This window comes from Balaenoptera musculus, chromosome 16, assembly GCF_009873245.2.
Source record: "Balaenoptera musculus isolate JJ_BM4_2016_0621 chromosome 16, mBalMus1.pri.v3, whole genome shotgun sequence".
Lineage (NCBI taxonomy): Eukaryota > Metazoa > Chordata > Mammalia > Artiodactyla > Balaenopteridae > Balaenoptera > Balaenoptera musculus.
In genome coordinates this window covers 55,797,526-55,825,202 of record NC_045800.1, presented here as the reverse complement: position 1 = coordinate 55,825,202, position 27,677 = coordinate 55,797,526, and the positions used below count along the sequence as shown (strand labels likewise).

Genomic DNA, 27,677 nt, shown 5'->3' with positions numbered 1-27,677 from the left:
TGGAGGGGGCTTGGGTAAATCCCCTCCCCACGAGTGCGGCGCAGGGCAGGACCGGCCTGCTGTATCCTCCTCCCGCGACGGAAGGCCCTGTAGCTTCCTTCCCCTCCTCGGGGAGGTTGCTCGCAGCCTGCGGGCCCAGGACAGCCCTCACCTGGGGGCGGGGCCGCGCGAAGACCACGCCCCTAGGGCCCGCCCCGCCCGGGCGCACGCGGCTCCGCCCCGGGGCGCGTTGGGGCGGCGGGAGAGGGGAGTTTTCCGCCCTGCGGCTCCTCCTCCCGACCCTCCCTGACTGCTGAGCAGCTCGCGGGTCCCGAGTGCCCAGCGAGCCCCGAGAGCGGGAGTGGGACATAACTCGAGGCCGGTCCGAGGTGTCGCGCCTGGGACGCCCGCAGAGAGAGCCGCTGCTGCCCGCGTCCCCGTTCGCCCCTCGCGGTCCCCCACCCCGGTGGCCAGTGGCTAGGTGAGTGAGGGTTCCCCGGCCTGCTGGGGGCAAGGGACGGGGCGGTGGCAGGGTTACGCCGCCCCCGCCGGAAGGCCCCGGACTGTTCCTCGCCCCCTCCCGTTCCGGCCCTGCGGCTTCCTGGTTACATGGCGTGGGGGTAAGGGGGCGGGTGTCGGGCTGGTCCCGGACGGGCTGAGTCGGCCTGGCTGCCCAGCTCGGTCAACGGCGGGGAGCCCTCCCTGTGGGGTGGGGGGGGTGCACAGGCGGGGCCCCCAGTGGCCAGGGCCACGTGATTGTGCTGCTCCGCCGGAGTCTGAGGCTCAGGGCCTGGGCCGGATTGGGACCGGGTGAACCTGCGACAAGAAGGCGACTGGCTGGTTTGGGGATGGCCGGTGGCCACGGCCCCTCTGACCCCGCTGAGTTCTCGGGAGTGTGTGTACTCTTCTGGGAAGGGCTTATGTTGAGGAGAGCTAGCAGAGGAGGCTGCCTTCAGGAACTTTCCTCCGGAACTGGAAAGACGGAAATTCCTGGGAGCTGCTAGTTGGAGTTGATTTGTAAGGCACTCTATTTGAGAGAATGCGGGATCCATCCCAGGTGCTGTGTTCACCTGTGTGTTTACCTTCTCTGCCTTTCCCCCATTTCAACCTTGAGCTACAGTTTCAGGGAGAGATTCTTGACTTTTACCTCCCGCTGGGCTCTACCCAGTACCCTGAAGATTTAAAAAGGTAGAAACGCATCTGTTGGCTTAAAGGAGAGTTGTGCAGTTCATCAGCTTGAGACTTTGGGGAGGAGAAGCTAAGCTAGACAGTTCTAGCCCAAGCTGGGAACAGTTTGCCTGGTACATTTCTGTCCCTGCCCCTCTAATCAGTGACCTTTCTTCGGAGACTGGGTGTTACAGGACAGACCTGGGGTATCTGTGGTAGCCCGCCGCTCTGCCTTCCCTCCCTGCCTTCACTTTGCTCCCTGCTGCTTTGACCTGGGCATGGAGTGGCCCTGTGAGGGGTGAGCCTCTGCCCTGCCCCACGGCAGGAACAAAAGTTTACAGGGCAGTGCCAGGCTGAGTCCAGGAGCTGGACAGTTAGGGCGTGCTATCTTGCTCACCCCTGCGGGCTCTCATTACGCTCCTCCATTCCTTCCTTGTTTCAGTCAGTTGTTGGGGATTCCAGGAGGATTAACAGGGCCCCTTCCCTCAAGGCACTCTCCATGCTACCAGGTGTTCCCTGACAGGAGAGGCCAGGTGAGGTGCCAGGGCTATTTGTTACCCTGGCATGGGGTGCTCACTCCCTCGGGCTCCTGCATCCCTCCCGAATCTCGCCTCTTACTAGTCTCTATGCCTTCATTTCCTCATCTTTAAAGTGGGTGGTAATAATAATACCTACCTCACAGGGTTATTGTGAGGATTAAATGAGTTAATATACTTAACAACCATACAGCTCAGGCACTGATCTGATCAGGTGGTGACTGGTGCGCCATACCCCTGTGTCCCAGGACAGACATAAAGCTTACAGCAGGGCCTGGCGCATGAGTAATCATCTGTAAGAGTCAACAGTAATAACAACAATAGCTATCACTCCCTTCGTGCCCTGAAGGTCCGAGTTGAATTACTCTCCTTCTGACCTGGTCCTCTGTCTTAGCTCCTGCTGTTCTGCCCTCCTTCCCCCAATTCTGCCCGTTATTCACCACCTCCTGGGAGCCATCCAGGTGCCTGGAGCAGGAAGGGACCAGACATGCTGTGAGCCCGTGCAGCCCTCCTCCACTCCTTTGGCATCACTTCTCAATACTCCCCTTGGAGTAATAATTATTTGGCCACAAGTCTTCTCTCTGCCCCGTCCTCTGTGTCTGGAGGGTGGGGGGTATTTCTCACTCATCTCTTGGTCTCACAGCATCCAGAGGGGACCTTGCCGAATGTCGGTACGCAGTAGATATTAGCTAAGTGAAAGAGACAGGCCAGGGAAGTAAGGTTTCCCTGTTCTCAAAATATTTGACTTTGGAAGCTGCATTTGGATAGGCCAAAAAAAAAAAAACAACTTGGGAGAGTGAGATGGAAGTGAGTCCAGACTGAGAGGTGGGCCTAGGAACTGGCTGAGAGGCCAAGTGGGAGTCCCCTTGGACTCCTTTATGTCTCCAGGGCAAGGATGGTAGTCAGGGCTCATCCTGGATTGCTGCACCTAAGATCCATTAGTGATGCCTTGGCCACGTGATTTTGGGAGGATGGGTAGTTTGAGGTGGTAGGAGTGAGAATTGAGCCAGAATAGGTGAGTGTGGGTTTTTCTTGGGAATTCACTGGGCGGGGGGCGGGGGAAGCCTGTGTGGGCAGGAGGTGAATGTAGAAATGAAATCTGTGCCGAGTGCTGGATGTTCAGAGGACCCAGGGTCTTTGTGGAGCTCCCCTTCCTTCCTGCTCCTTCCTCTTCTCAGCTGCCGTCTTTTCCCCCCCCCCGCTAAGCCTGAAGCAGTCCCTGATACTTGTCCCATGGGGGCCACTGGAGGAAGATTCTGTGTGTAGGTGTATTTTACAATCACAGCCAAGCAAACAGACTCAGGTTTCTCTGAGTTTTTGTCCGCAGCACCCTGTGAGCCCATTGCCTGCAGAACATCAGGTATCTGAGGGCTACCTAAATAGAAAAGCTCTTAGGGGAAATGAAGAAACCAAAGTTTCCTTGTTGGGAATTTGCATTTTTAAAAGGAGTTGTGAAATTCAGTGGCGCTTTCTAATAACCCTGAAACCATACCATATTAGGCCTACTGACCCTGAGCCCGGTACCCCGTGAGATAAAGGTCTGATGTCACGTGGTGGTTTGTATTTGGGAGAATCCTGACACTGCAGCATGAACAGTGACTTGAACCACAGCTGACTTTGCTCCTGATGTGAGAAAGTAACAGGTGAGGCCAATGGAGGGGTGAGGAGACAGAGTTCCCATCCGTGCTTGGTATCCTGGGACAAGCCACATAGCCACACAGAGTCCCAGTGTTCTGGGTGGTAAAATGCCTACCTCACATGGTTGTTTGCACAGTCTGGTGAGAAGGTGTTTGCAAAAGGGGTTTGAGATCAGTTAGGGGGTGGTAATGGCAGTGTTGATATCTTGGTTGTGTTCCTGCGAGGAATCTTGAAGCTGGGGGTGGAGTGTGCAGATGGCAGGTAGCTGACTTCTGGTTCTGTGATCTCTGAGTGTCTAGTCTTCCAGGGGCTTGTGCTCCTGAAGGTCCCACTACCTTAGCAGAAAAAAAGGGGGAGGAATCACTCCTGAAATTGAGAGGGAAGTCAGGAGCCCCCAGCCTCTTACACCTGTAGCGTGGGGAGAGACTGGCTTAGAGGACAGTGTGAGGGACAAGGAGAAACTCAGAGGCTGATAACAGGGAGCCAGAGGGAGTATATGGCAGACTAAGCCTGGGGAGTGGCATCCCTGGGGGAAAAGGGTGTGTATGTGGGAGGCTGGTGATAGCAGACATCAGCTTGCTGTGTCCACCTAAAAGGGCACGGCTATTTTAGGAAGCAGGTGACAAGGGATATTTCTATTGAACTCAGTGTTAGTGAGTATCCACTGTTTGCCCAGCCCTGTGCTGGGAGCGCAAAAGCAGAGGCCACCCCTACCCACCCTAGGTTGTCCCCTGCCTGTTCTGTAGTACAGATGTAAAATAATTTACTCAACCTTTCCCCCATTGCTGGGTATGGAGACTGTTGACTTTTTATAGTTTGAAATGGTGTTGGAGTAAACAATCTATAAAATCCTGACTGGAATGTCACTGAATGTTTTATTTATAAGGAAGAGTTCACATTTTTATGATATTAAGTTTTCCAAATCAGGGACAGATTACAGGCCTTGTGATGTAGAATGTCTTCATTAGATATTAAGAATAGGATTCTAATTGGATATGCTGGCGATATATATATATATATCTCATAAAATATATGTCATATAATTTGGAAATTATTTGTAAATAATTTTTTTTTCCTACTTTTTTTTTCCTGTTTTTTGGTCATTCATTTCAACCTTTATTGTTACTCATTTCTTTTTACTTCTGGCTTATTTTGTTGCTCTACTTTTTTTTTTTTTTTTAATGTCAATTTCTTATTAATTTATTTATTTTTATATTAATTTTTGGCTGTGTTGGGTCTTCGTTTCTGTGCGAGGGCTTTCTCTAGTTGTGGCAAGCGGGGGCCACTCTTCATCGCGGTGCGCAGGCCTCTCATTATCGCGGCCTCTCTTGTTGCGGAGCACAAGCTCCAGACGTGCAGGCTCAGTAGTTGTGGCTCACGGGCCTAGTTGCTCCGCGGCATGTGGGATCTTCCCAGACCAGGGCTCGAACCCGTGTCCCCTGCATTGGCAGGCAGATTCTCAACCACTGCGCCACCAGGGAAGCCCCCGTTGCTCTACTTTTAACATCTAAATTGGTTCATTTATTTTTAGTCTTTTAATTAAAAAAGTATATAAATCTCAACGTTTTCCTCTGAGTACAACTCTAGCCAGTGGGCCTTTGTATGAAATGCTCACCTTTCCATTGCTTTCTAGTACTCTGTAGATCAGTTTTGATCCAAGGATTTTTTAGAAGGCAGCGTCCTGAATTTTTTTTTTTTTTTTAAATCACTATTGACTTTCATTAGTTTTGAGATCAGAGCTAACAGAAGTAGCTCGTTTTTTGTTTTTTTTTTTTGAAAGATTTATTGATTGATTGATTGATTGCTATGTTGGGTCTTCGCTTCTGTGCGAGGGCTTTCTCTAGTTGCGGCAAGCGGGGGCCACTCTTCATCGCGGTGCGCGGGCCTCTCATTATCGCGGCCTCTCTTGTTGCGGAGCACAAGCTCCAGACGTGCAGGCTCAGTAGTTGTGGCTCACGGGCCTAGTTGCTCCGCGGCATGTGGGATCTTCCCAGACCAGGGCTCGAACCCGTGTCCCCTGCATTAGCAGGCAGATTCTCAACCACTGCACCACCAGGGAAGCCCACGTCCTGAATTTTTGAGTAAGTTTTGTGGGGGGTATGGTCATATTTTAATGTTGACCGCTAGTTTTAGCAAAATCTCTTGTTGGACTGTATTACGATTTTCTTTGTGGCCAGCTACACAATCACTGTGAAAAGTTTTCATGGACGTGTACTCTCTGTGGGATACAGACTTCAGATAAATCTGTGATCTTGAGGTTGCCCTGTGCATCCCTGCTTATTGAATCTTTTTTTTGAGTCAAGCTCAACTTATATTTGTCCTGGATTTATGAATTTGGCATGCATGTTTGGTGTATACAGGTTTATCAAGCTTACCTTTGTGGATTGTACCTTTTGTCATTTGTTGCTTATTCAATGCTTTTGACCTTTGGCCTTAAATTCTGTATTAACTCTTTTAGGAGCATATATCTCCAAGAATCTGGGAGAATCCCTTCTTCTTTACAGTCCTAAAATTAGTAACTAAGTGCATTTTATAGGACAGTAAGTGAAAGGCTCAGAAATTTGGAGGCAGGCGTCAGTCAGGGAGGGAGTAAGCCGCATCCATTAGTTTCCACTTAGACTCATGCAGAGTAGGTAGTAATCAGGCTGCCCCTGCTTGCTTCTGAGTCAGGATTACTGTGAGCTCCCCCTCCTTGCCTGTCCCAGTGGCCCCCATGATAGCCAGGTTTTAGGAGGGATGGATAAAAGGAGATCTGTCTGCAACGCCCAGAGATGGGCCTGGGTACCACTCCTCTGCCTTTGTGTTTGGTTCCCCCCCATCCCTTAGGTCCAAGGAGGTGGACGGCTGTGACTCGCAGTTACATTTCCTTCTTCATCTGAAGCGGCAAGACGGACTTTCTCTGTTCCCCAAGGGATGTGACAAAACAGTACACAAAAATGTCCCAGGGCCAAATGTCAGGTATAAAGACTTGGGCCACAAGTTTTACACTCATTTCTATGCTTGTGTTTTAAGTCACATAAACTATTTCAAGGGACTAGAATGGCCTAAGCCCTGTTGTACCATGGATTCCTAGGGAGTAGTTTTCCAAGTCTTGTGTTTCCAGATGGCTGAGAAATGGTTGGAAAAAACCCTCAGTTTGCAGAGGCAGGATTATTGGAAAGTCCTCAACATGTTTTTAATATTAATATTTCCACTTCTGGTTTTTCTTTGTGTTTACCTAGTATGTCTTTGCCTTAATTTTTAACTTTTCTTTCTCCTTTAAAAAAAAAAAAGTGTTTCTCTTGTAATCAGCACGTGACTGGGGTTGGGGGACATGGCAGAAAGCAGTGATAATAGCAACAAACCGAATTTGGTCATTTCTGTCTTTGGTAGAGAATTCAGACTGTTTGCATACCAGATAGTCTTGATTTTATTTCTTGTGTCTTGTTTTCTGTTTATTATTTACTATACTTGGATGTTGTTTCTTTCCTGATTTCTGCTGTCTGGGTTAAGTTTCTCATCATTCCTCTTCCTTCCTCTTCCCCACCCACTTGCATTAGGATTCAGGTTTGGCCATGATTTAAGAGAGGAGTTTCTCTATCTCCAGAATTTGGAGTCCAGAGTTGATAAGTGTCTGTTCCATGAGGTTGTCCAGGCACGAGGCTCCTTATGAAAAGTTGCTCCCAGCATTCTCCATGGCTTTGGTTTTCAACCTTGAGCATGTTTAAGAATAACTGGGAAGGTTTGTTAAAACACAGATTCCTGGGCCCCACCCCTAAAGGTTCTGATTTAGGGGGTCTGTGGTGAGGCCCGAGAAATTTCCTTTCTGACAGGTAGCCAGGTTGTGCTGATGCGGTCAGTCTGGGGACCACACTTGGGCAGTAGTGCTCTGGGTGCTTCCCTTACCTGCGAGGCCCAGGACAGCTGACTCCCTGACAGGGCCCTGTCTCGCTGCTAGGGAGGCTTGGAAACATAGTCCTTATTTGGGGCTGCCATGTGCCAGGCTGCAGGTAGTGCTCTGTTATGGAAGCAAGAGGGGGCAGATGGTTGAGCGGGGGGGGGGGGGGGGGGCGACCGAAGTTTCTGGAACACCACCCACTGGTGTCCTCAGTCTGAAACTACTCCTGTGCTTGTCGGTTTCGCCACTGGCTAAGCCAGCCTTCCTTAGGTTAGGAAGCAGGAATGGTATCTTGTGACAGGGGCAAGCCAGCAGGCAGTGCAGGGGGTGGCAGCCTCCGATCCTGAGGGCTGGTGACTAAACAGGCAAATTGCTGCTGCTACTTTGCTCATGGCTCTGAGGGTCTCGCTGCTTCCAGGCCCTTCCCAATAGTCAGGTCTGGCAGCCATTCGTTCTGCCACTTGGAGTCACCTCCTGATCTTAGAGGCCCCTCGGGGTGCGGGGGCGGGTGTCCCTCCAAGACCCAGCTTTGGGATGGAGAGAGTCTTACTGTGCTTCCTTCTCCCGACTTACCTTCATCAACTCCAGGTGTGACACATCAGTGTCAATTTCCGGGAGAGCTTGGGGACAGAGGCCATTTGAACCCTGAACTGAGTTGGGCTGTTGGTCAGTGCAGCTCCTGATACCCTGGAGAGATCAAAACAAGTGGCTGCCAACCCCTGCTCTCTGCTCTTGTTAACTCATGGGGGTAAACCTGGGGAGAAGCAATGTCGCAGAGGCTTCCCTGGGCAGAGGATGCTTTCTCTGTGGCTTGATGATATGGGGCTTTATTAGGAGGCAGCAGACTCATTTTCTCATTCTGTCTTTCCCAGGGTAGCCTTTACATTTCCAAGTCCATTCTCCAGCCCAGGAAGGTGGAATGGCGCCCAGAAGCGTGAGTGGAGGGGAGCCAGCCTGGGCCGCGATGCATCGGCCGGGAGGTCGAGAAACATGATTTGAGTCTTTGTCCTGTCCCAGCCCATCCTGAGAGCCCAGGCAGGCCTTGCTCTCTAGGCCTTGGCTCCCACCTTAGTAAAATAAGCTGGTTGAGTCAAAGAATCTCCTGAAGGCCCCTTCCAGCCCTGATATTGTAGGATTCCTGTGTAATCCAAATGCCAGCGCACTGGGAATTGGCTTTATTTCTTTTTTTTATTTTTTAATAATTTTTATTTATTTAATTTATTTATTTATTATTTTTGGCTACGTTGGATCTTCATTTTTGCACGTGGGCTTTCTCTAGTTGCGGCGAGCGGGGGCTACTCCTCGTTGCGGTGCGCGGGCTTCCCACTGCGGTGGCTTCTCTTGTTGCAGAGCATGGGCTCTAAGCACGCAGGCTTCAGTAGTTGTGGCATGCGGGCTCAGTAGTTGTGGCTTGCAGGCTCTAGAGCTCAGGCTCAGTAGTTGTGGCGCATGGGCTTAGTTGCTCCACGGCATGTGGGATCTTCCCGGCCCAGGGCTCAAACCCGTGTCCCCTGCATTGGCAGGCGGATTCTTAACCACTGCACCACCAGGGAAGACCTGGCTTTATTTCTAAGAGGTGTCTTTCTGAGCCTGCTTGCTCAAGTTCAACCCCTTGGTCAGGCCTGGACACTGGTCCGTGGCCACTCTCCAGCCCGCTTTGCCCGGAGCTTCTCCAGGCTGGGCCGCCCTAGGTGCCAGCCCTCGGAAGGCAGAGTCTGAGGCACTGTCTGGCTAATGATTGACCTGGGCTCCAGCTATTCCTCATTCATGGGTGTGGGTGAGGAGTTGAATGTTTAACAGCACTTTCTGTGGGCTTTTTGTTCAGTGCCTGGGAAAGGGCGGTCAGGGTTGGTGGAATGCTGCCCTGGGGCTCCCTGGCTTGCTCCTGGGGCCTGATGGCATCAGTGACCCACACCTCAGAGGTGAGGCAGTGCCCCAGCAGAGTCAGGGATGTTCATACGCCCTCTCACATAACTTGAGGTTCTACCTTGTCGTGGGAGGGAGAGAGGGAATGTCTTAGATCAGTCCTTTCTGCCCCCAGAATTCCTGGAGCCTCTGTACCAGAAGCTCTGACCGAAGAGGTCACTGGGACAGGTGCCACCAGGGTGTGAAAGAGATGAATCAGGGTACACTGGTGTCCTGTTGGTGTATGTCAGGGACCTCGCTGTGCCCTGCCCCATACTGGCCAGTGGAGGAGGAGAGGAGAGGCCTGTTCTATATCCCGGGCACTGACTTTCTCACTGGGAGGCCTAGAAAAAGTAATTCTGGCTCGGGCACTAGTCTGGTGTGTGATCCTTGCTTGTCAAGAATTGTCCCTGAGCCTTAGTTCCCTTGAGGTGATAATACCTCTCTTGCAGGATCATTGCAGAGGTTAATGAGGTGATATATAATGAGGTAATATATGTATTAGTACCTGTCATAGGTACTGGAAAAGGGAGAGTATTATTAGAGCACTAAGAAGACATAGAAAACATTTTAGGCCAAGTGCTGGTAAGTTCCAGAAAGGGAGATCATCGTTGTGGGTGGAGAGATCAGGGTGGGCTTCCTAAAAGAAGCGGGGCTCCATCTGGCTTAAAGGAAAGCCAGAATTGACTTAGGCTTAAGGAAGGCACAAAGGAGACAGGAGGACAGACCAGGTAGAGGGACTGTCTGAGCAGAAGTTCTGAAGATGGAAAGTGCTGAGGTATTGGCCTGACTGAGCTCCAGACATGCATTTCCTGCATTCTTTCCATCACACGGAGACCTCCAGGGACCTTCCATTTTCTTGCCATGGCACAGCCCAGGGCGGGTTGGCAGGCTTTAGCATCCCACAGTGATCAGCCCCACCTGAGATCTGAAAGAGCATCTTCTCCTCCAGTGTGATCTGCAGATTCTGATGGGGATTTCTTTTCAGCTTCCAGCTGAACAAGACTGGCTGGGGACTTGGTCACCATTAGAAGAGCAGCCCTTGATAAGTGCTATTTGAAGGAGAGGTTTCCTGGGGTTTCTAGGAGCTGGAGTATATACTCTCTCAGGTCTTCTAGGTTTGAAGGGACTGGGTCTTTCCAAAGGCATTTGAACAGGCCCCAGGAATGTAGAGGCCCAGGGACTCCCTGCTGCCTTTAGGTCTTTAGTCTTGTGTGCCACCCCTCTCCCCACCTCTTACCTGGCAGGGCCTTGGATGAACATCTGTTCCTTTCTTTACAGATACGGGTACCTTGTAGGGACAGCCCTGGTGGGGACAGTGGGCAGCCCAAACAGGCATCCTGGATGAAGGGGCAGTTGCTGCAGCCCTAGCTGTGTGCCACCACGTGGGAATGTTGGACCCTTGTTGCCAGGTTTCCTGTTTTTCCATTTAAAACAAAATTTAAGTTGGAGAGTCTCTTTTGTGGCCTCACCACTCCCCTCCCCACAACAAAATAAATGTTTGTGAACTACAAAACCTCCAGGGAGCCCCAGGTCCTGGGCAGCACAAATTGACAACCATGGATCCCTCGCAGGCTCACTCGTGTAACAGATGAGGGAGAGATGCCCAGGGGAGCCTTGGGTTTGCCGAGGCCCATCCATCAGAGAGAAGCCGCTTTCCTAGACACCACGCCTCCCACCTCTCCTCCCTCCTCCTCTCTGCTCTCAGAGCCCTTTCCTGATTCTCAGCCTTAATCTCCATTCTGCCTGGGAGTGGCTCTTAAACATTTTGTGGGTATTTTCCTGTGATTGCTCTTTTGTGTTTATCTCCCCAGCTAGAGGGAAAGCCTGGTGCAGGTCAGAACTTTGTTTTTTCCTCCTGTGCTCAGGGAAGTCTAGCCCAGCACTGGGTGCCTCTCTGAGCCCAGGGGTGGAACTAGTGTGAAGCTAATGAAACTTAACCTTCAGGTTCAAGCCCCCCCCACCCTCCAGTCACTTGCGTGTGGCCTTTGCAAGGCTGTGGGAGAGGCCCTGGCAGTGAATTCACAAAGTCATATAGTTTTGTAGAATTTGCAAGAAAGTGTTCTGCATCTAGGGTCTTAAAAGGGCCCCTAAAATTATATAGGCTTCAGGCTCAACAAAACCTGAACCTCCCTCTAAAGATGCTGTGAAAACTCAGCAGTTGGCTGGGGTCCTGCCTTTTGGACAGTGGGCCCTTGGCTGGGGAGCAGGAAGTGGGCGGGTCCTGAGCCAGCCCTGGGAGGATCTTGCTGTGTCACCTTGGCCTGTCACTTCCACTCTCTGGTTGTCAGTTTCTCCGCTTGTGAAATCGGAGCCGAGGTGGGGCGGGCGGGCGGGCGGGAATGAACCGAGTCCTCTCTAGGGCAGAATGACCTCTGGTGTCCCAGCTGCTTGGTGTTGGCAGGCTGGGTGTGATTGCCCCACCAACCCGAACATCGCACTGCCCACCTTTTCCCTCCCACGAGCATTTGCATTGCTGGCTGGGTGTGCCTGGCCGGCCATCGGGAACCCACTCACAAGCCCCGGGTCTCACCATGGTGACTTTGTTGACTGATAATAATAACAAGCAAGCAAAGCTTTACTGAGTGAGCTCTTATTCCCAGACAGGTAGGAGACGTGAGCACCTGGTCCCTCCCTTCTCGGTGGAATGGTTTTTTCTGTGGTCTTGGTTTATTGCTTCTCTTGCTGACTGAGGTAGACTTGTGCACTGATCTCTTATACAAAGAGAGGCTTTTCAAAGAGGACACCATGGAAAGATCTGGAGGGAAGGAGAGAAGCAGCGGTCACTGTATGTACTTGCTTTCTATTGCTGCTGTAGCAAATTATCCATATTTAGTGGCTTAAAAACACACAGCTTTTTTTTTTTTTTAATACCATTTTTCGGTCTGCTGTTTGGTGGCATTGAGTACATTCATATTATTGTGCAACCGTCACCACCATCCATCTCCAGAACTTTTCATCTTCCCAAATTGAAACTCTGTCCCCATTAAACACTAACCCCCCACTCCACTCTCCGCACCCCCTCCCCACCCCGGCCCCCGGCACCACCATTCTACTTTCTGTCTCTGAATCGGACTACTCCAGGTGCCTCATAGAAGTGGACTCATAGAGTATTTATCTTTTGACTGGCTTATTTCACTCAGCATAATGACCTCAAGATTCATCCATATTCTAGCATGTGTCAGAATTTCCTTCCTTTTTAAGGCCAAATACTCTTCTGTTATGTATATACCGCATTTTGCTTATCCATTCACCTGTTGATGGACATTTGGGTTGTTTCCACATTTTGGCTGCTGTGAATAATAACTTCTGTGAACACTGCTGCACAAATATTTTCGAGTCCTGCTTTCACTTCTTTTGGGTACATATGCAGAAGTGGAATTGCTAGGTCGTACGTTTAATTTTTTGAGGAACTGCCCTACTGTTTGCGGCTGCCCCATTTTAGCACATGACTTTACTGTCGTACGGTTTTGTCTCACGGGTCTTCTGGTGTTTGTTGTCAGGGTTATATCTTTTCTGGAAGCTCTAGAGGAGAATCCATTTCCTTGTCTTTTCTAGCTTCTAGAGGCCGTCTGCATTGTTTGGCTCCTGGCGCCCTTCGTGCATGGATGGAATCCCTCTCAAGCTTCTTATCTCTTTCTTTTCATCCTTATTTCTCCTCATCCTTTCCTTTCATCCTTAACATAGCAAGGAAAGGACTCATGGGTCCACCTGGATAATCTAGGATACACTCCCCATCTCAAGGTTGGTAACCTTGATCACATCTGCAAAGCCCCTTTGTCATGTAGGGCAACATAGTCACCAGTTCTGGGGGATCAGGGTGCAGACTGTCTGTTGGGAATATTTTTGACAGACCTACAAGGAACCTGATGGTGCCTTGATCGTCGACACTTTTTAGTGTCGCTATTCCATCTCCAGCTCTTGGGTTGGAGTTTGCAGGAAATGGAGGGACTTGAGCGCTAAGTCTGGGACAGCCAGGAGGCCTCCAGTACTCTGGGACTTGTGCTTGATTTACATCTGCTAGTCCTGAGGAGCCCCTTCTGATCAGGTGGTGTGATTGCCAGCAGCTTCCCCATGCGGACGTGGTGAAACTGACAGACACAGACCTGCCTCCCCCAGCCTGAGCTGCACTTAGAAACAAACCACGGTTTCCGTATTTGGGGAAGGGGGTATTTCCTTAGGTCCTGGCCACACCTTGGACTTAGGTGGGGGGATTTTTCTTTCACTGACACTGTGTCTGTCACAAGAACCTTGGCGACTACAAGGACCGCAGCCTGAGCCCCCGTCATGTCCTGGGCCTGGTTGTCAGCCAGATACTGACACCATACCTGGGTTCACCTGCTTCCTCTGTGGCCGCTTTCCACTCCTCAGAAATCCTGAATCGGGGTTGGCATTTGACTAAGTGTTGGCTCTTCCAGAAGCCTGTTTGGTATGGGCACCTGTCACAGGGGACTCTCCCGATGAGCTGGAGTGACCCAGGTTTGCCAGGGCTGTGCCGTGGAGGAGTTAGTAGAGAGACCTCCTGTGAATCTCTGTGTCTACCTGCAGGTACTTTTCCATGAAAGTGTTCCCTCCTGCCTCGCTCCCTCCTCACTCCTTCTCAGTTCCCACGACCTGGTCTGGAAAGGCAACTGAGAGCAGAGAAAATGGTTTCTGTCAGGGCCGGGCCCAGAGTGGACATGCTGACAGTAGGGCTGGAGCTTTGTGCAGGCTGAGGCCCTGCTCCTGGGCAGGTTTCTTTTCCAAAGGCCTTTTCAAAGGTGCTTCCTCCTCCATCCCTCCCACCCCCTTTTTTTCCTGGAGCTTGGACCAAGCCTCCAGGGCACCCAGGCCTGCAGCAGGGATGGAAAGAAAACATTGCCAGTTTCCTGTTGGTGGTTTCTCCTCGGGGAGATTGGAAAATCCACCACAGCCCTTCCCATCCAGGATCTGCTGCTGCACTGGGCTTGGTGTGGGAGAAGGAACCAGCTGACTTTACTGCTCCTGTCCTCTGCCCTTCTTCACACCGTCCTGACCCCCAGCTTTCCACCCTGTCCCCTCCCTGCTCCCACATTTCTCATCCTGTGTATTATCAAATGGCCCAGGGTCCTCTGGGGCCCTCTAATCCTGTTTGCTATTTTATGTTGGGGAAACTGATACAGTGAGAGGTTAAATGATATCGTGAGAACATATTTGATGTTAAACTATTGCTATCTACGTTTAACAGATGTGGAAAACTGAAGCCCAGAAAGGTTAAATAACCTGCCCAAGACCACACACCTCTTAGGGAGCAGAACTGGGATTTGAACCTGGGCCATCTGGCCTCAGAGTTCATGTTCCTCCCACCACCCTAGACTGCCTTTAGTGAAATACGCGGGATCACGGTGAAACCTGGTGTCCTGCTTCCTAATTCTATTGTATTCCATCAACCAGTGTTTTTAAAGTTTTGGTCTTTGAAATACTAGTGTCTGGGGCCGGTGGGCTCTGTGAGGAAGTACAGCGTAGGGGTAAAAGCCCTGAGCTTTGGAGCCTGACTGCTTGGGTTTGAATCCTGGCTTATCATTTACTGGCTGTAACCTAGGGCAACTTGTATAATCTCTCCATACCTCAGTTTCCTTATCTCTAATACAGAGATCATAATCTTAGTATTTGTCTTATAGAGTTGTTGTAAAGTTCTGTTCCATGTATAGCACTTAACACAGTGCCTAGTACATAATAAGTATTTGATAAATGTCAACTATTATTATTGTTGCCTAGTAAGTTTGGGAAATTGAGGGAAAAAGTTAAGCAGGCACCTTTGTTACAGGACTTCTCAGAGCCTTTATTATGCTATTAAGTATTGGCACTTTTCCAGAAGGGGATGTAATAGGCAGCATTTTCCAAAGTTTTTGGACAACTAATCTCTTTCTCTTTTTTAACTGGGCACCTGGTAAATTCTCAACTCGTAAGATGTAAGTTGGTGTCGGGGAACACAGTTCAGGAAGCACTGAGCTCTACATCATGCTGCCTGTTTTTGCTTGGCAAGGCTGAGCTGGAGATGGGAGTCCAGACTAGACCTGAGCAAGACTTTGAAGGACTGTGTGTGGCAGAGCTTGGGCTGTGCCAGGCTTCTCTCCTCCTGTTTCTGTAGGTATGGGGAGAGGGAGGTGGTGGGAGCCGAGGTACCTGAGGGTTTCTGGAACCTCCTGGCCATGAAGAATGTCCTTGGCTGACCGCAGTTCAAAGCAGTCATTGCACTGTCCTTGGAGGAGGGGTCTTAAAGTAGGTCACCAATGGCAGGACCGGTTGGGACCACCAAACAAGCCAGCCCAGCCCAGGTTGAAATGGTCACAGGTTTTGCAGTATGACCCTCTTAGGGAAAGGCAGGCAGGCTTTGCTCCCAGCAGGCTGAGTGTTCTACCTTGGACCCTCTCCCCATGTGTTTGTGACTTGAGTAAGCGGTGTCCCTGGCATATTTTGGCTCCAAAACCAAGGTGGTTAGAAACTAAATAATCTTCAAGTTTCCTTCCAGCATAGGCATTTAGGAAGTCTGTAAATCTAGGATTGGAGTGAAAACCTGAAGAGGTGTCCCCTTCAGGAGTCCAACTAGGAAGAGCCCCAAGAGGTGAAGCCCCCTGTCACACCCGAGGTCTGGGGAGGTGAGGGCCTGGCTCCAGGTCACTGGTCGGGGCCCTTTTCCATATTAACATTCTTGGAACTGACTACCTTAAATAGTCTTGCTTTGGGCCCCATTCGCGCCCTGCTCTGGGTTGTTGCCTCCCAGCAGTGACCCCGGAGAAATGGGCAGTGTATGGCGGTCAGGAGCTGCTCAGACCGGCTCAGGGCTGGCTAACCCTTCATCTCCCAGCAGCCAGGTGCTGGAGGTGGGCCAGGAAGGCATGTGGCTGACCGGTTACACCTTAGCCTGCCCAAACCTAGCTTTGCACTGGAGCAAGGAGAGTTTGCAGATAAGCAAATTTCTTTCTTGTTTTTTTTTAAAATTATACATATATGTATACATGAACATACATAAACTGTATATATATACATAGATATATGCATTTACATTTGTGTGTATGTGTGTGTGTGTTTTGTCTTGAATTATACTTTGGAAACTGCTCAGTGGTGACCTTTGAGTAGGGGATTAGAGGGGAGAATGAATTTTGCTTCTTTGTGCCTTTCTGTTCCATTTGAATTTCCCTACAATGTGTTTGTATTCCTTTTATTTTTTATTTTTAAATGTGATTTATTTTTTAGAGCAGCTTTAGGTTCACAGCACCACCTCCGCCACTATCATCACCCCACATCAGAGTTACAATTGATGAACCTATATTGACACAGCATTATCACCCAAAGTTCATAGTTTACATTAGGGTTCACTCTTAGTGTGGTACATTCTATGGGTTTTGACTAATGTATCCACCATTTTAGTGTCGTACAGAATAGCTTCACTGTCTTAAAAATCCTTTGTGCTCTGCCTATTCATCCCTTCCTCCCCCTAACTCCTGGTAATCACTGATTTTTTAACTTCTCCACAGTTTTACCTCTTCTAGAATGACATATAGTTGGAATCGTGCAGTACATAGCCTTTTCAGACTGGCTTCTTTCACTTAATAATATGCTTTTAAGGTTCCTCCCTGTCTTTTCGTGGCTTGATAGCTCATTTCTTTTACTGCTGAATAATATTCCATGGTCTGGATGTACCACAGTTTATTTATCCATTCAACTTTTGAAGGCATTTTGGTTGCTTCCAAGTTTTGGCAATTATGAAGAAAGCGACTATAAATATCCATGTACAGGTTTTTGTGTCCATGTGTGTCTTCAGCTCCTTTGGGTAAATACCAAGGAGTGCTGTTGCTGGATCATATGCTAAGAGTAAGTATGTTTAGTTTGTAAGAAACTGCCAAACTGCCTTCCAAGGTGGCTGTACCATTTTGCATTTCCACCAGCAATGAATGAGGTCCTGTTTCTTCACATCCTCATCAGCATTTGGTGTCGTCAGTGTTTTGGATTTTGGCCGTTCTAATAGGTGTGTAGTAGTATTTCATTGTTATTTTAATTTGCAATTCCCTAAGGATGTATAATGTTGAGCATCTTTTCATATGCTTTTTTGCCATCTGTATGTATTCTTTGGCAAAATATCTGTTCAGGTCTTTTGCCATTTTTTAATTGAGTTTTTTTTTTAATTGAAGTATAGTTGATTTACAATGTGGTGTTAGTTTCAGGTGTACTTTATTGTTGAGTTTTTAAGAGTTCTTTCTGTATTTTGGATAACAGTCCTTTATCAGATGTGTCTTTTTAAACATTTTCTTCCATTCTGTAGCTTGTCTTCTCTTCCTTTTATTTTTAAAAAGAAATCAGCAAGGATCATCTGAGCTGCGTGGTTTAAACTCTACATTTAAATTTTCACATAAAAACAGATTGAGGATTTAATGTTTAAAAACTAGCACAAATAAATACTCTAGTCCCCAGACTGGGAAGGCCAGTGGAGAGGTCATCCCACGAAAGCGTCCACCCTAGTCCAGGCCCTCTTGGTTTGCTGCTGAGCACTGGGGCGGGAGGTCTCACAGCCGTGCAACTTCTGGCCCTGGGAGATGCATCCAGGTCTCTGCCTCCTCTCGGTGTTAGCCCGCTGTAAGCTGTGTCCCCACCTGGCCCTCTGGGGAGGACAGTGCTATATCCTTGTATGAGGCATGGCCCTGCCACCATCCTTTTTCCTCCATGTCCCTGGTAGTCAGGCAGGACACCAGAAGATGAGCATAGTGCATTGCCCAGCCCTTATTGCCATCTCCCCCACTGTTGGGGTGGGGGAACAAGAAGACTCCCCATTATGGGGGGTGTGGCTAGGTCAGGGTAGTGAGGTGCCTCTTGTTCTGGGTGATTTTGCCTCTTCTCCCAACACAACAATTTCTAGATTCCTGTGTTTGGGACTCTGGCTAGAGCCTTTGCGGAGCCCTTGAAATTGAATGGTATTCTTGTGTACACAGTTTTAGGGAACAGGGCATTTTACAGTCCCTGAGAAGCCCCCTATGTACCTGCTGTATGCTTTCAACATTCACCTAGTAAACTGAGGCTTGGTCTCATGGAATCCTGGGATGCCCAGGTTTGGTGTTTATCCTCAGAGCTTACTGCTGGGAATAAAGTCTAGATAGAATAAACTAGAAAGTGTCAAAGTACCTTAAAGGAAAGTGTGTTTCCTAGAGTGTGGAGCACAGAACCAGTTACATCAGAACTTCTGCAGGACTTCCCTGGTGGTGCAGTGGTTAAGAATCCGCCTGTCAATGCAGGGGACACGGGTTTGAGCCCTGGTCCAGGAAGATCCCTCATGCTGCGGAGCAGCCAAGCCTGTGTGCCACAACTACTGAGCCTGTGCTCCAGAGCCGGCGAGCCACAACTACTGAGCCCACGTGCCACAACTACTGAAGCCCGCCTGCCTAGAGCCTGTGCTCCACAACTAGAGAAGCCACCACAATGAGAAGCCCACGCACTTCAACAAAGAGTAGCCCCCGCTCGCCGCAACTAGAGAAAGCCCGCGCGCAGCAATGAAGACCCAACAGAGCCAAAAAAAAAAAAAAAAAGAATCCCTGGAGATGGGAACAGGATGCTTGTTTATATTTCAGATTCCTGGACCCTTTCCAGATTGAAGGGCCCAGGATGACTGGGGCCAAAGCCTCGGCATTTTTAGCAAGCTGTCCAGGTGATTCTCACGCGTGATGAAGCAGTGCTACAGAAAGCGTGGTCCAGAGTCAAGGAGCCATCAGCATGTTTGGGCCAGTCTCAAACCTACCCTTGTAGAGACTATGGGGGCAGGACCCAACAATCTGGGTTAAAACAAGTCCAACAGGTGATTGTTTTGCAGACTGAAGTTTGAGAAGCACCAGTTTAGCCAGAGAGGGCCACAGCTGGATGAAATCAGGCGTATAGGTGCAGGTAGATGGTCCCAGTGAGGAAGGAAGGGTGGTATTTGTGCTGCATCGTGCCCCAAGAGAAGCAGGACCAGAGGCCGGAAGTTCCCTGCAGGCTGGTTTCTAGGAACTGGAGCAGTCCCCGAAGAGGCCAGCTGCCTGCGGCACTTGGAGGCCCTCTCCAGTGAGTCCTGAGACAGAGTGCTCTAACCAGAGCCAACATGGAACGGGGATGTGCCCAGCCTGTCAGAATCCCGGCCTGTCCACTGTGTGAAGCATCCCACCCAGGCACCTTTTTTCTTTCTTAAAGGGCAGAAGTAGAAGGAAGGCATTGGTCAGCACAGAAGGTGTGATATTCGTAGATGCCACAGAGAAAGCAGATCTGCAGGATTATAACCCAGGGGGTTCCCTTCTGTCGTGAAGAGTGAGGATTGGACAGAGTTGGGAGAGGAAAATGAGGTCCCCCCCCAAGCCCTGCCCAAGCTCCCCTTTGAATCAGGATATGGCACCCCAGCGTGCCAGGCCGACTTCGCCAAGGACAGCGGACCCTGCTGGTGGCCTCTTTTGAGAAACAGTGGAGGCTGCAGTTACCCAAAGACTGGGCCATGAGCAGATTTCTTAATTTTCAAAAAAGTGGGGAAGACTGTAGATGTTGGGAGTCAGAGTTGCGTGCTGATCTAGGACATGTGGTCGCTGGGAAGGGGCGAGCTGGGCACTAGGGCATCCGAAGGTCGAACCAGGCTCTCCCGCTGCCTTTGCTTTTCTCCTGGGGATTATTAGACGATTAAGCTGGAGGGCTCTAGGCACGCGGGGGACGTGTTAGCATTCTCGTTTGATGGAGGCCTTCTTTGTACCATTGTGAACAAGACGAGGAAACAGGTGTCGGGCTATGGTAGAGTTAGGTGGTCTGGTAGCTGGTTGAACGCCTGTACCCGTGTGGTCCTGGGTGGGCTGACGTCGGGCTGGGAAGTGGTCGGCAGCGACAGTTCAGGAGTGCTCTTTCTGTATCACTCGCCTGGAAGAACGCAAATGCCATGCTTTCCCAATCGGTGGATATAAAAGAAAGCTGAGAGAGAGTGCTAAGATGCTTGATGTTGGTCAGGATGGCAGGAGATCTCAGTAGACTAGAGAGACGATGGGCAGAATGGAAGAGAGAAATTTAACAGGAATCAGCATCCCGTCTCCATTGTCCAGAACACCCAAGTGTTACCCATCCGGGGGGGGGGGGGCGGAGCTACTGCCCTGTGCTCTCCAACCACCCCGGGGGCCTTTGGTTCCCAAGAGAGCGCAGAAGGAGAACGGAGTGGGTCGCAGACGCGAAACCATTTCAGGCAGGAAACAGTGGGAGAAAAATGAGACTGTTCTTTCAGAAGAGGGGAAGACTGGAGGTGGCCTCTTGGGGAGAGGCGAAGATGGGGGGCCCGGGGGCATCGTCAGGGAACTCTGGGAATGAGCACCATCACCCTGTGAGCGGGCTGAGGCTGGCCTGCAGTCCTGCCCCAGGCCGGAAACCTTAGCAGTCCCTTCAGGTCCGAGTCCCATGGTATATTTATATAATAATGCCAACCCCAGGCTCAGAGCCGGGCCGCCTTGCACTGAATGGACCCTGTGTGAGTTATTCAAATCTTGGAAGAACAGCACGGCCTCAAGTGAGCTCAGAAATCCCCACCTGAATTGGGCCTTTTTTAAAGTTGTTTTTTTTAATCGGCATACATGCATGTGGCGAGAAATGCAAATATAAACAGTGAGCTTCATTTCTATTCCAATTTTCCCCTCCAGAGGCAACCAGCGTTACCCAGTTTCTTGTTTAACATTCTTGTTTAACATTCCAGGGATGGGTGTGTGTGTGGGTGTGTGTGTGTGTGTGTGTGTGTGTACAGTGCTAAATTTGTACATTTTCTTTTTTTAAAACGAAGTTAGCTTAGCATACACACAGCACTACACCTTGATTAATAATGGTGATCATTTCAAATCCCCACTTACAGAGCTGGCTATTTCTAAAAAAGCTACAGAGTATCCCTTGTGTGGATCTGTTTGATTTACTTAACCAGCCTCTTGCAGGTGCATAGTTGGGGGTTCCTTCTTGCTGTTGTGGCAGATGCCGCCGTTTAGTGTGTCTGGGAAACAGACTTCCAGAAGTAGAGCTTCTGAGTCAAAGCGTGTGTCATGTTTAATTTCTACATCTCTGTATTTTTAACTGGCAAGTCAGCATATTAGTGAGGGTGAATATCTGTAGTTCCTTTTCTGTAATTGTTTGCATCATTTGAGTTTCTATAAAGGTTATTGGTCTTTTTCTTATCATAAAACATTTTTCCTAAATTTGTCACTTCTCTTGTCTTTATGTTGTTTTCGTTACTTGTTTCTTATGCAGAAATTTAATTTTATCTTTGGGGATAAGGGCTACTTCTTATGCTTAAACTTTGGTCTGGCTGAAGTTTTATTTTGGCATATGGAACAGGGTAGTATCCAGCTTTTTTGTTTTGTTTTTCCATCCGACTGTGGATGGGCCTTTGGACTCATTCTCCAGGGAGGTGATCTCCAGAGACAAAGGTGTCAGGAACACAACTGCAGCTCCCCCTGCTTTTCTGAGGGCTGGTTTCTCTTTCTTCCATCACAAAGTTCCTGGCCCATCCATCATTCGCCTCCCCAGGGTATCTCCTCACCAATGACGTCTGAGGGTTCTGGTAGATGGGTCAGACTGAAAGCAGCACCACTAGGGACCTCAGTCAGCACATGACAGCATGCTTGGGAAAGGGCCTTTGGCCCACACCACAGGTCGCCAATTCTAGCTCTCTCCAAGGTCACTAGGCCATCATCTGGCCTCCCATTGCAGTCACCTGTGGACCCACTGACCCAAACAAATTACCATGCCCACAGAGCTGAGAACCCAGACCCACCCCATGGGGACCAGTGGCACCTTAAGGAAGCCCTTCAGCTTCCTTGAAAGCAGCATGCCTAGTTCGCCAGTGTAGCTGTGAAAGGCAACCAGAATCTTGTAGGTGGATAACAGCTCTAGAGCAGTGTTTCTCAAAGTTGGGGGTGGGGGGGGGTGGTCCTTGGACCATTAGCATCACCTGGGAACTAATTAGAAATGCAAATTCTGGTTCTACTGACTCAAACCCTGTGGGTGGAGCCCAGCAATGTGTTTATTAACAAGCCCTCCAGGTGGTTCCGATGCACACTGCAGTTTGAGAACTAGCTTGGGACCCAGCGTGGGAGGAGGAGCAGCTAACCTAGGGTCAGCAGGTGTGATTGTTAAGGGGGCCCACAGGTTTCCTCACTCTCACTGGTTGTTGGGTGCCTCTCAAACGGCAGCAGCCACTGATAAGCAAGAGTGGGCAGGTTGCCTGACAGGGTGTGGTGTTACGGCAGATCGGTGTCCCTCCTGGGCAGTTCAGCTAACGTGAGACACGGCAGAGGGATGTGTACAGGGAGGGGCTTTGTGAGAACAGATATCCCACCATCACCAAGAGGTAAGAGCTCTAGGTCCTGGCCTTTCTCCTTCCCTTACTACTGATCTGCAAGTCACTTACCCTTTCTGAGCTCCATCTGCCCCATCTGTAGGGACAGGATTGTACTCCTCACTTGCCCTGATTCCGGATCCTGGATCAGATGAGCCTTCCTGAGGTCTCTCCTTGTTTCTAGGAATGATGATACCATACCCGGTTCCCTTGCCTGGTGAACCAGAGGTTGGAGAACAAAAAGTGTCGTTTGGGGCAGAGCCAATTTGGAGGCCGCTGTGTATAGCTTGGGGTCTGTAGGTTGGGCACAGGGAGGTAGGGGCTCTGGCTTTCCCTGTTGCTGGATGGATGGTGAGAAAGAAGATACAGGCAAATAGACCTGGACCCCCCTGAGAATGAGGTGGGAGAAGAGCTTCACACGTGCAGCATCCCTTGTCAGCAGAAGTGGGAATGGAGCTTGGGTGACAGGGGTTTTCAGGGAAACTCACTGGTTCATGGGTGGTGAATCCCATAATGCCCCCGGTTGCTGTTTCTGGCGGGGGCCCAGCAGGTACAGGGTGAGCTGGGCTGCCCGCCACGGGTCAAGCCTGATGCAGCTCCTCCTGCAAGGGCCGGCTTGCGGCTGACACTGTTCTCCGGTGAGACTGGTGAGAGCCCCCGGCAGAGCCTGAACACACTTTCCTTTTTCCTTTCAGATCTAACCATGAGCTACCCAGGCTACCCACCGCCCGCAGGCGGCTACCCGCCAGCTGCACCAGGTAAGAGGGTCTGGGGCAGGCGGGGGAGGGAACGCCCTCTCTGCTCAGGGCCCAGGAGTGGAGAGGGGAGGAGTGATGGTGCTCTCCAGTTATTTCCTTGCTCCCTTCGGACCCCCACAGTGCAGCCAGGCGGGGGAGGGGCTGGAGAAGAGCTTGGACCTTGGGGCCAGGCGAGGTCAGGGTTTGAAGCCACTTCTGGAAAGCCAGGACCAGGCCAGGCCCCGATCTCTTGCCTTATTAGCTAATAGCAGCAGACAAATGTGTACCGTTCTCTGAGACTCAATTTTCTCCTTTGCAAATGGCTTCAAGCATCTCCATCACTGGGCTGGCCCAGACAGGAACACGATAGCCAGGTGGAGCCTCTGGCACAGTGTCCTCTGGAGCACTGCTAGGTGACGATTGCCCCTTGTCACTTCTCTTGCCCTGTGCTCAAGGTGTGTGGTTTCCCAGCAGCAGGGCCCCTGCAGAGGGAGGAAGTGGAGGCAGTTGCTAAGGGTCAGACGTTACTGCTGCAGCTGCTCCTGTGGCCCGATAGCAGGGAGGCTGCGCCAGCTGGTCAGGCACCCGTGTCCTACCACTGCCACCTCTGCCATCACCTGAGCAGCAAGAGAGGGAGCAGGCGGGCGATTCCGGGACCGTCCTGAGTATCCCGGAGCCCCGGGGCTGGAAAGCCAAACACGAGGCCCTCAGGGCCTTTTCGCTGTCGTGGACAGGGCTGCATCTCACAGGCCAGCAGCCCGCAGGATGATGCTAGCTGCCTGTCACGGTGACAGCTGTAACACATGAATGCTCACCGGGCTCCCAGCTAAGCCCTGCCTGGCATTAACTCTCTTAATCCTCCTCACAGCAGTTTGAGGCAAACACTAATTATCCCCACTTCACCTGAGGAAACTGAGCCAGGGTGGTTGAGTGCCTTGCCCCGGGGCACATACCCCGGTCCCGATGGTTTCAGAGCTGGGGGTCTTTACTGCTGTTCCCCTGTTGTCCTCCTGACAAGGACAGGTGTCTGTATTCCATAACCGAGCCCTGTCTCCCTCCGTCCTGTCACCCTGCCTCTCCCTGCCCCTTACAGACTTGTGATGACAGCACACAGCCAGATTGGCAGGACACCCCACCCCGACGCCCACCCCCACCTGCCGTGGTTCTCCATCACTGTGGACTCTCAGGGATCCCTGAGCTTGCCGCTGCCCTGGGCTTGGCACAGTGTCCCCGAGTGACCTGTCTTGATGTCTGTACTCCCACTCCATGGGGGTGAGCCCAGGAGGGCAGGTCTGCCCTTGGCCCTCCTACCTTAATACCCCACAGAGGGTCTTGGGAGTGTTTGCTGAACACCGAATTGAAGGTTCCCTCCTCCCTTCCTCTGGCAGCGGGATCTGGCTAGACTTTGTTGCCCAGGTGTTTTCCGTGTGGTCTATATAGGACTGTCCGCGGCTCTGCTTGGCTTCCCCCCCCCCCCCGACCACCTGGGAGCTTGATGTCTCTGCCTTGTCCTGCTGGGGAACCGCGGGGGCGCCGACAAGCTTGGTGTTGCTTTCAGGTGGCGGTGCCTGGGGAGGTGCTGGCTACCCACCACCCAACATGCCCCCCATCGGGCTGGATAATGTGGCCAGCTACGCAGGGCAGTTCAACCAGGACTACCTCTCGGGAATGGTGAGTCCAGCCCTCCTGCTGGGCTGCCCCGGGGGCCACACCGGCGTGGCCAGAGGGAGAAAGGCTGCTGGCTTCCGTGGCGTCAGGTGTGTGTGTGTGTGTGTGTGTGTGTGTGTGTGTGTGTGTGTGTGTGTGTGTGTGTGTGTGTGTGTGTGTGTGTGTGTGTGTGTGTGTGTGTGTGTGTGTGTGTGTGTGTGTGTGTGTGTGTGTGTGTGTGTGTGTGGTGTACGTGATGGTTTCCATCAGGGCTCTCACCGGCTCACTGTCCCTCTCTGCATCTTGATTTTCCCGTCTGTAAAATGAGCGGTGGGGGAATGCATTGGGCCACATGGTCTTCCAGGTCCCTTTCAGCTCTGGGGGATTGGGTAGGGGTGGGGCCTTCGTGGAGTATGCATCGAGCACCTTCTGTATGAGCTCAGTGTAGGGATGGAGGGGTGGAGGTGTGCACCTATGTGTGCATGCGTGTGCCATATGCAGGTGGCCACACGCGTGCGGGGGCTGTTGGTGCACGTGGATGACTCTCCTGGTTGGGCCTGGCAGCAGGTGCCCGGGAGCACGGGCACACATGCTACTTTTGTTGATTTGCTTGTAAAATAGCATATTCTATCATCTAAAAACAAATGTATGCTCAACGTAAACGGTGTAACCACTCCACAGTCTAAATTTGTGCCAGGCCCATTCTAGGCACTGGAGATAGAAAAATCCCAGCCTGAGAGTACTTACCATCCACTGGGAAGAGACAGACAGTAGCATAAGGAAACGGTGTGGTATTAGAGCAAGTGTGGGTTCTTTGGGCACAGGGCAGGTAAAGGGGGTCAGCAGTGCAGGTAGAGGGTGTGTGGGACAAGGTGGGTGGGCAAGGTGGGCCGTGCTGAGAAGCCGGTGGTGCTCGGACTTGGCTTGAGCTGAGTGTGGCTCCTGGGTGCCCGCTGCAGGGCTCAGGGCGGGGAAGGGCAGATGGACGGAGTATGGCTGTACCCCTCAGGGGCTGTTAGTCTAAGGCTCTTGCTTCGTGGACTTTCAGGCTGCCAACATGTCCGGGACATTCGGAGGAGCCAACGTGCCAAACCTGTACCCCGGGGCCCCTGGGGGCGGTTACCCTCCCGTCCCCCCGGGGGGTTTCGGGCATTCCCCTTCCGCCCAGCAGCCTGTTCCTCCATATGGAATGTACCCGCCCCCTGGAGGAAACCCACCCTCTGGGATGCCCTCGTATCCACCATACCCAGGGGCCCCTGTGTCAGGCCAGCCCATGCCGCCCCCTGGGCAGCAGCCCCCGGGGTCCTACCCTGGACAGCCGCCCATGACCTACCCTGGGCAGTCGCCAATGCCACCTCCGGGACAGCAGCCAGTGCCAAGCTACCCAGGGTACTCTGGGTCCGGGACCGTCACCCCTGCTGTGCCCCCAGCCCAGGTGAGTGCCAACTTTGTGCTACTCTCTGTCCAGTCCTGGCTCCAAGGGCCTGAGACATGTGGCCCAGTGTCCTCTGCCAGCAGGGCTGGGGACCGTGCAGGGGATGGGGTGGGGGGGACTAGGTCCTCCAGCTCTAACTTGTAGTTCTCAGTGTCACTTTCTCACAGACTCCCCATCCCCTGTTTGTATGCCTGAGGACCTAGGGAGCCACCCTCTTTGTCGCAGCTTGTTAGATGGTCCCTGTGGGAGTTGGGTCTGAATGCCTCCGGGCACTCTTCATTCCTCTGGTGTTATTTACTGCCTGGGTTTTGTAAGAACTGGTCTCAAGGCCTTTGCCCAATGGCTCTTAGTTTTCAGTCCCCCGGATGTGCCCTCCCAGACTAGCTTCAGAGGATTCTTAAAACCAGCTCCTTTGGGTAGGGAAGATTGTTGGCAGTTCTTTCAGGGCTGCTCTTGGCTCATTTTGGAGAGCAGTTCATGTTTGCAGAGCCTAGAATTCATTGTCATGGTTACATAGCCAAACCAGCCCAGCACAGGGCTAGTGGTATGTGGTTGACTACTATTTTTAGTCAGAGGGTCCATTCCTCTCCCTCCCTCACACCCACACATCCCCCTACCCCTGCCCCGCTCTGCACCCTCCCTCTCTGCCTTCCCCCTTATCTTGTCTCTCAGCTTACCTCCTTAACTCTGTTAAAACCAGTTTGTACTAGATAATCCACCAAGGGAGAGTTTCGGCAGGAAAAATCAAGTTTGTTTGGAGTGTAGCTGTCATGTCAGGAAGGAGTCCAGCAGGCAAGCGGGTCGTAGAGTCCAGAAAACAGTGCCGGGAAACAAGAGCTAGTCCGAGAGGTAGCTGGGCTGCATGTACCATCGTGAAGGCTGGACACCTGCATCCCAGGGGAACACCTGTTTCTGGTGTGCACAAAGGTGGACTAAGCAGGCCCGTTAGGGAAGCCCTGATGTGTGCTGTGGTGCTGAGGCCTTGAGGAGAGGCCGCACCCCTGTTCCCGAGGCCTCCCCTTCATCAGGAGCCCGGGCCCAGGCCTGGAGGACCCAGGCATAGGGTAGATTTTCAGCATCAGGACTCAGCTCTAGGTGGGCTCCTAGCCACGGGGGCCAGGCAGACGTTTCAGTGCCAGGACAGGTAATGGTCACGTTAGGCTAACTCGATGTCGAGTCCCCTGTGCTGTTGATTGCAGGCTCCTTCAGGTACCCCAGTTGTACAGGAAAGGTTATTTCCAGAGTCTGGGGCAGGCAGCCTCACATCTGGGCGATATAGCATTCTTACTGTCTGTCTGTCTGTCTGAGCAGTTTGGAAACCGAGGCACCATCACAGATGCTCCTGGGTTTGACCCCCTGCGAGACGCCGAGGTCCTGCGGAAGGCCATGAAGGGCTTCGGTGAGAGACCCCAGGTGGCGCAAGTCCTAATCA

At 51.4% G+C, this 27,677-nt stretch overlaps 1 protein-coding gene across 2 annotated transcripts in view; it reads left to right on the top strand.

Moving 5' to 3' along the window:
* The first annotated feature begins 205 nt into the window (after positions 1 to 205).
* Positions 206 to 27,677, top strand: part of ANXA11 (annexin A11) — a 40,393-nt gene continuing 12,921 nt past the window's right edge. Inside the window, exons 1-6 of one of the 2 annotated variants that reach the window (XM_036828019.1) lie at positions 221 to 460; positions 23,122 to 23,184; positions 24,257 to 24,435; positions 24,722 to 24,834; positions 25,859 to 26,245; positions 27,557 to 27,644. In XM_036828019.1, the coding sequence (XP_036683914.1) occupies positions 24,411 to 24,435; positions 24,722 to 24,834; positions 25,859 to 26,245; positions 27,557 to 27,644 (613 nt within the window). In that variant the 5' untranslated portion in view covers positions 221 to 460; positions 23,122 to 23,184; positions 24,257 to 24,410. Of the gene's footprint in view, positions 461 to 23,121; positions 23,185 to 24,256; positions 24,436 to 24,721; positions 24,835 to 25,858; positions 26,246 to 27,556; positions 27,645 to 27,677 lie in introns of both variants that reach the window. The other variant, XM_036828018.1, reaches the window with a different exon arrangement.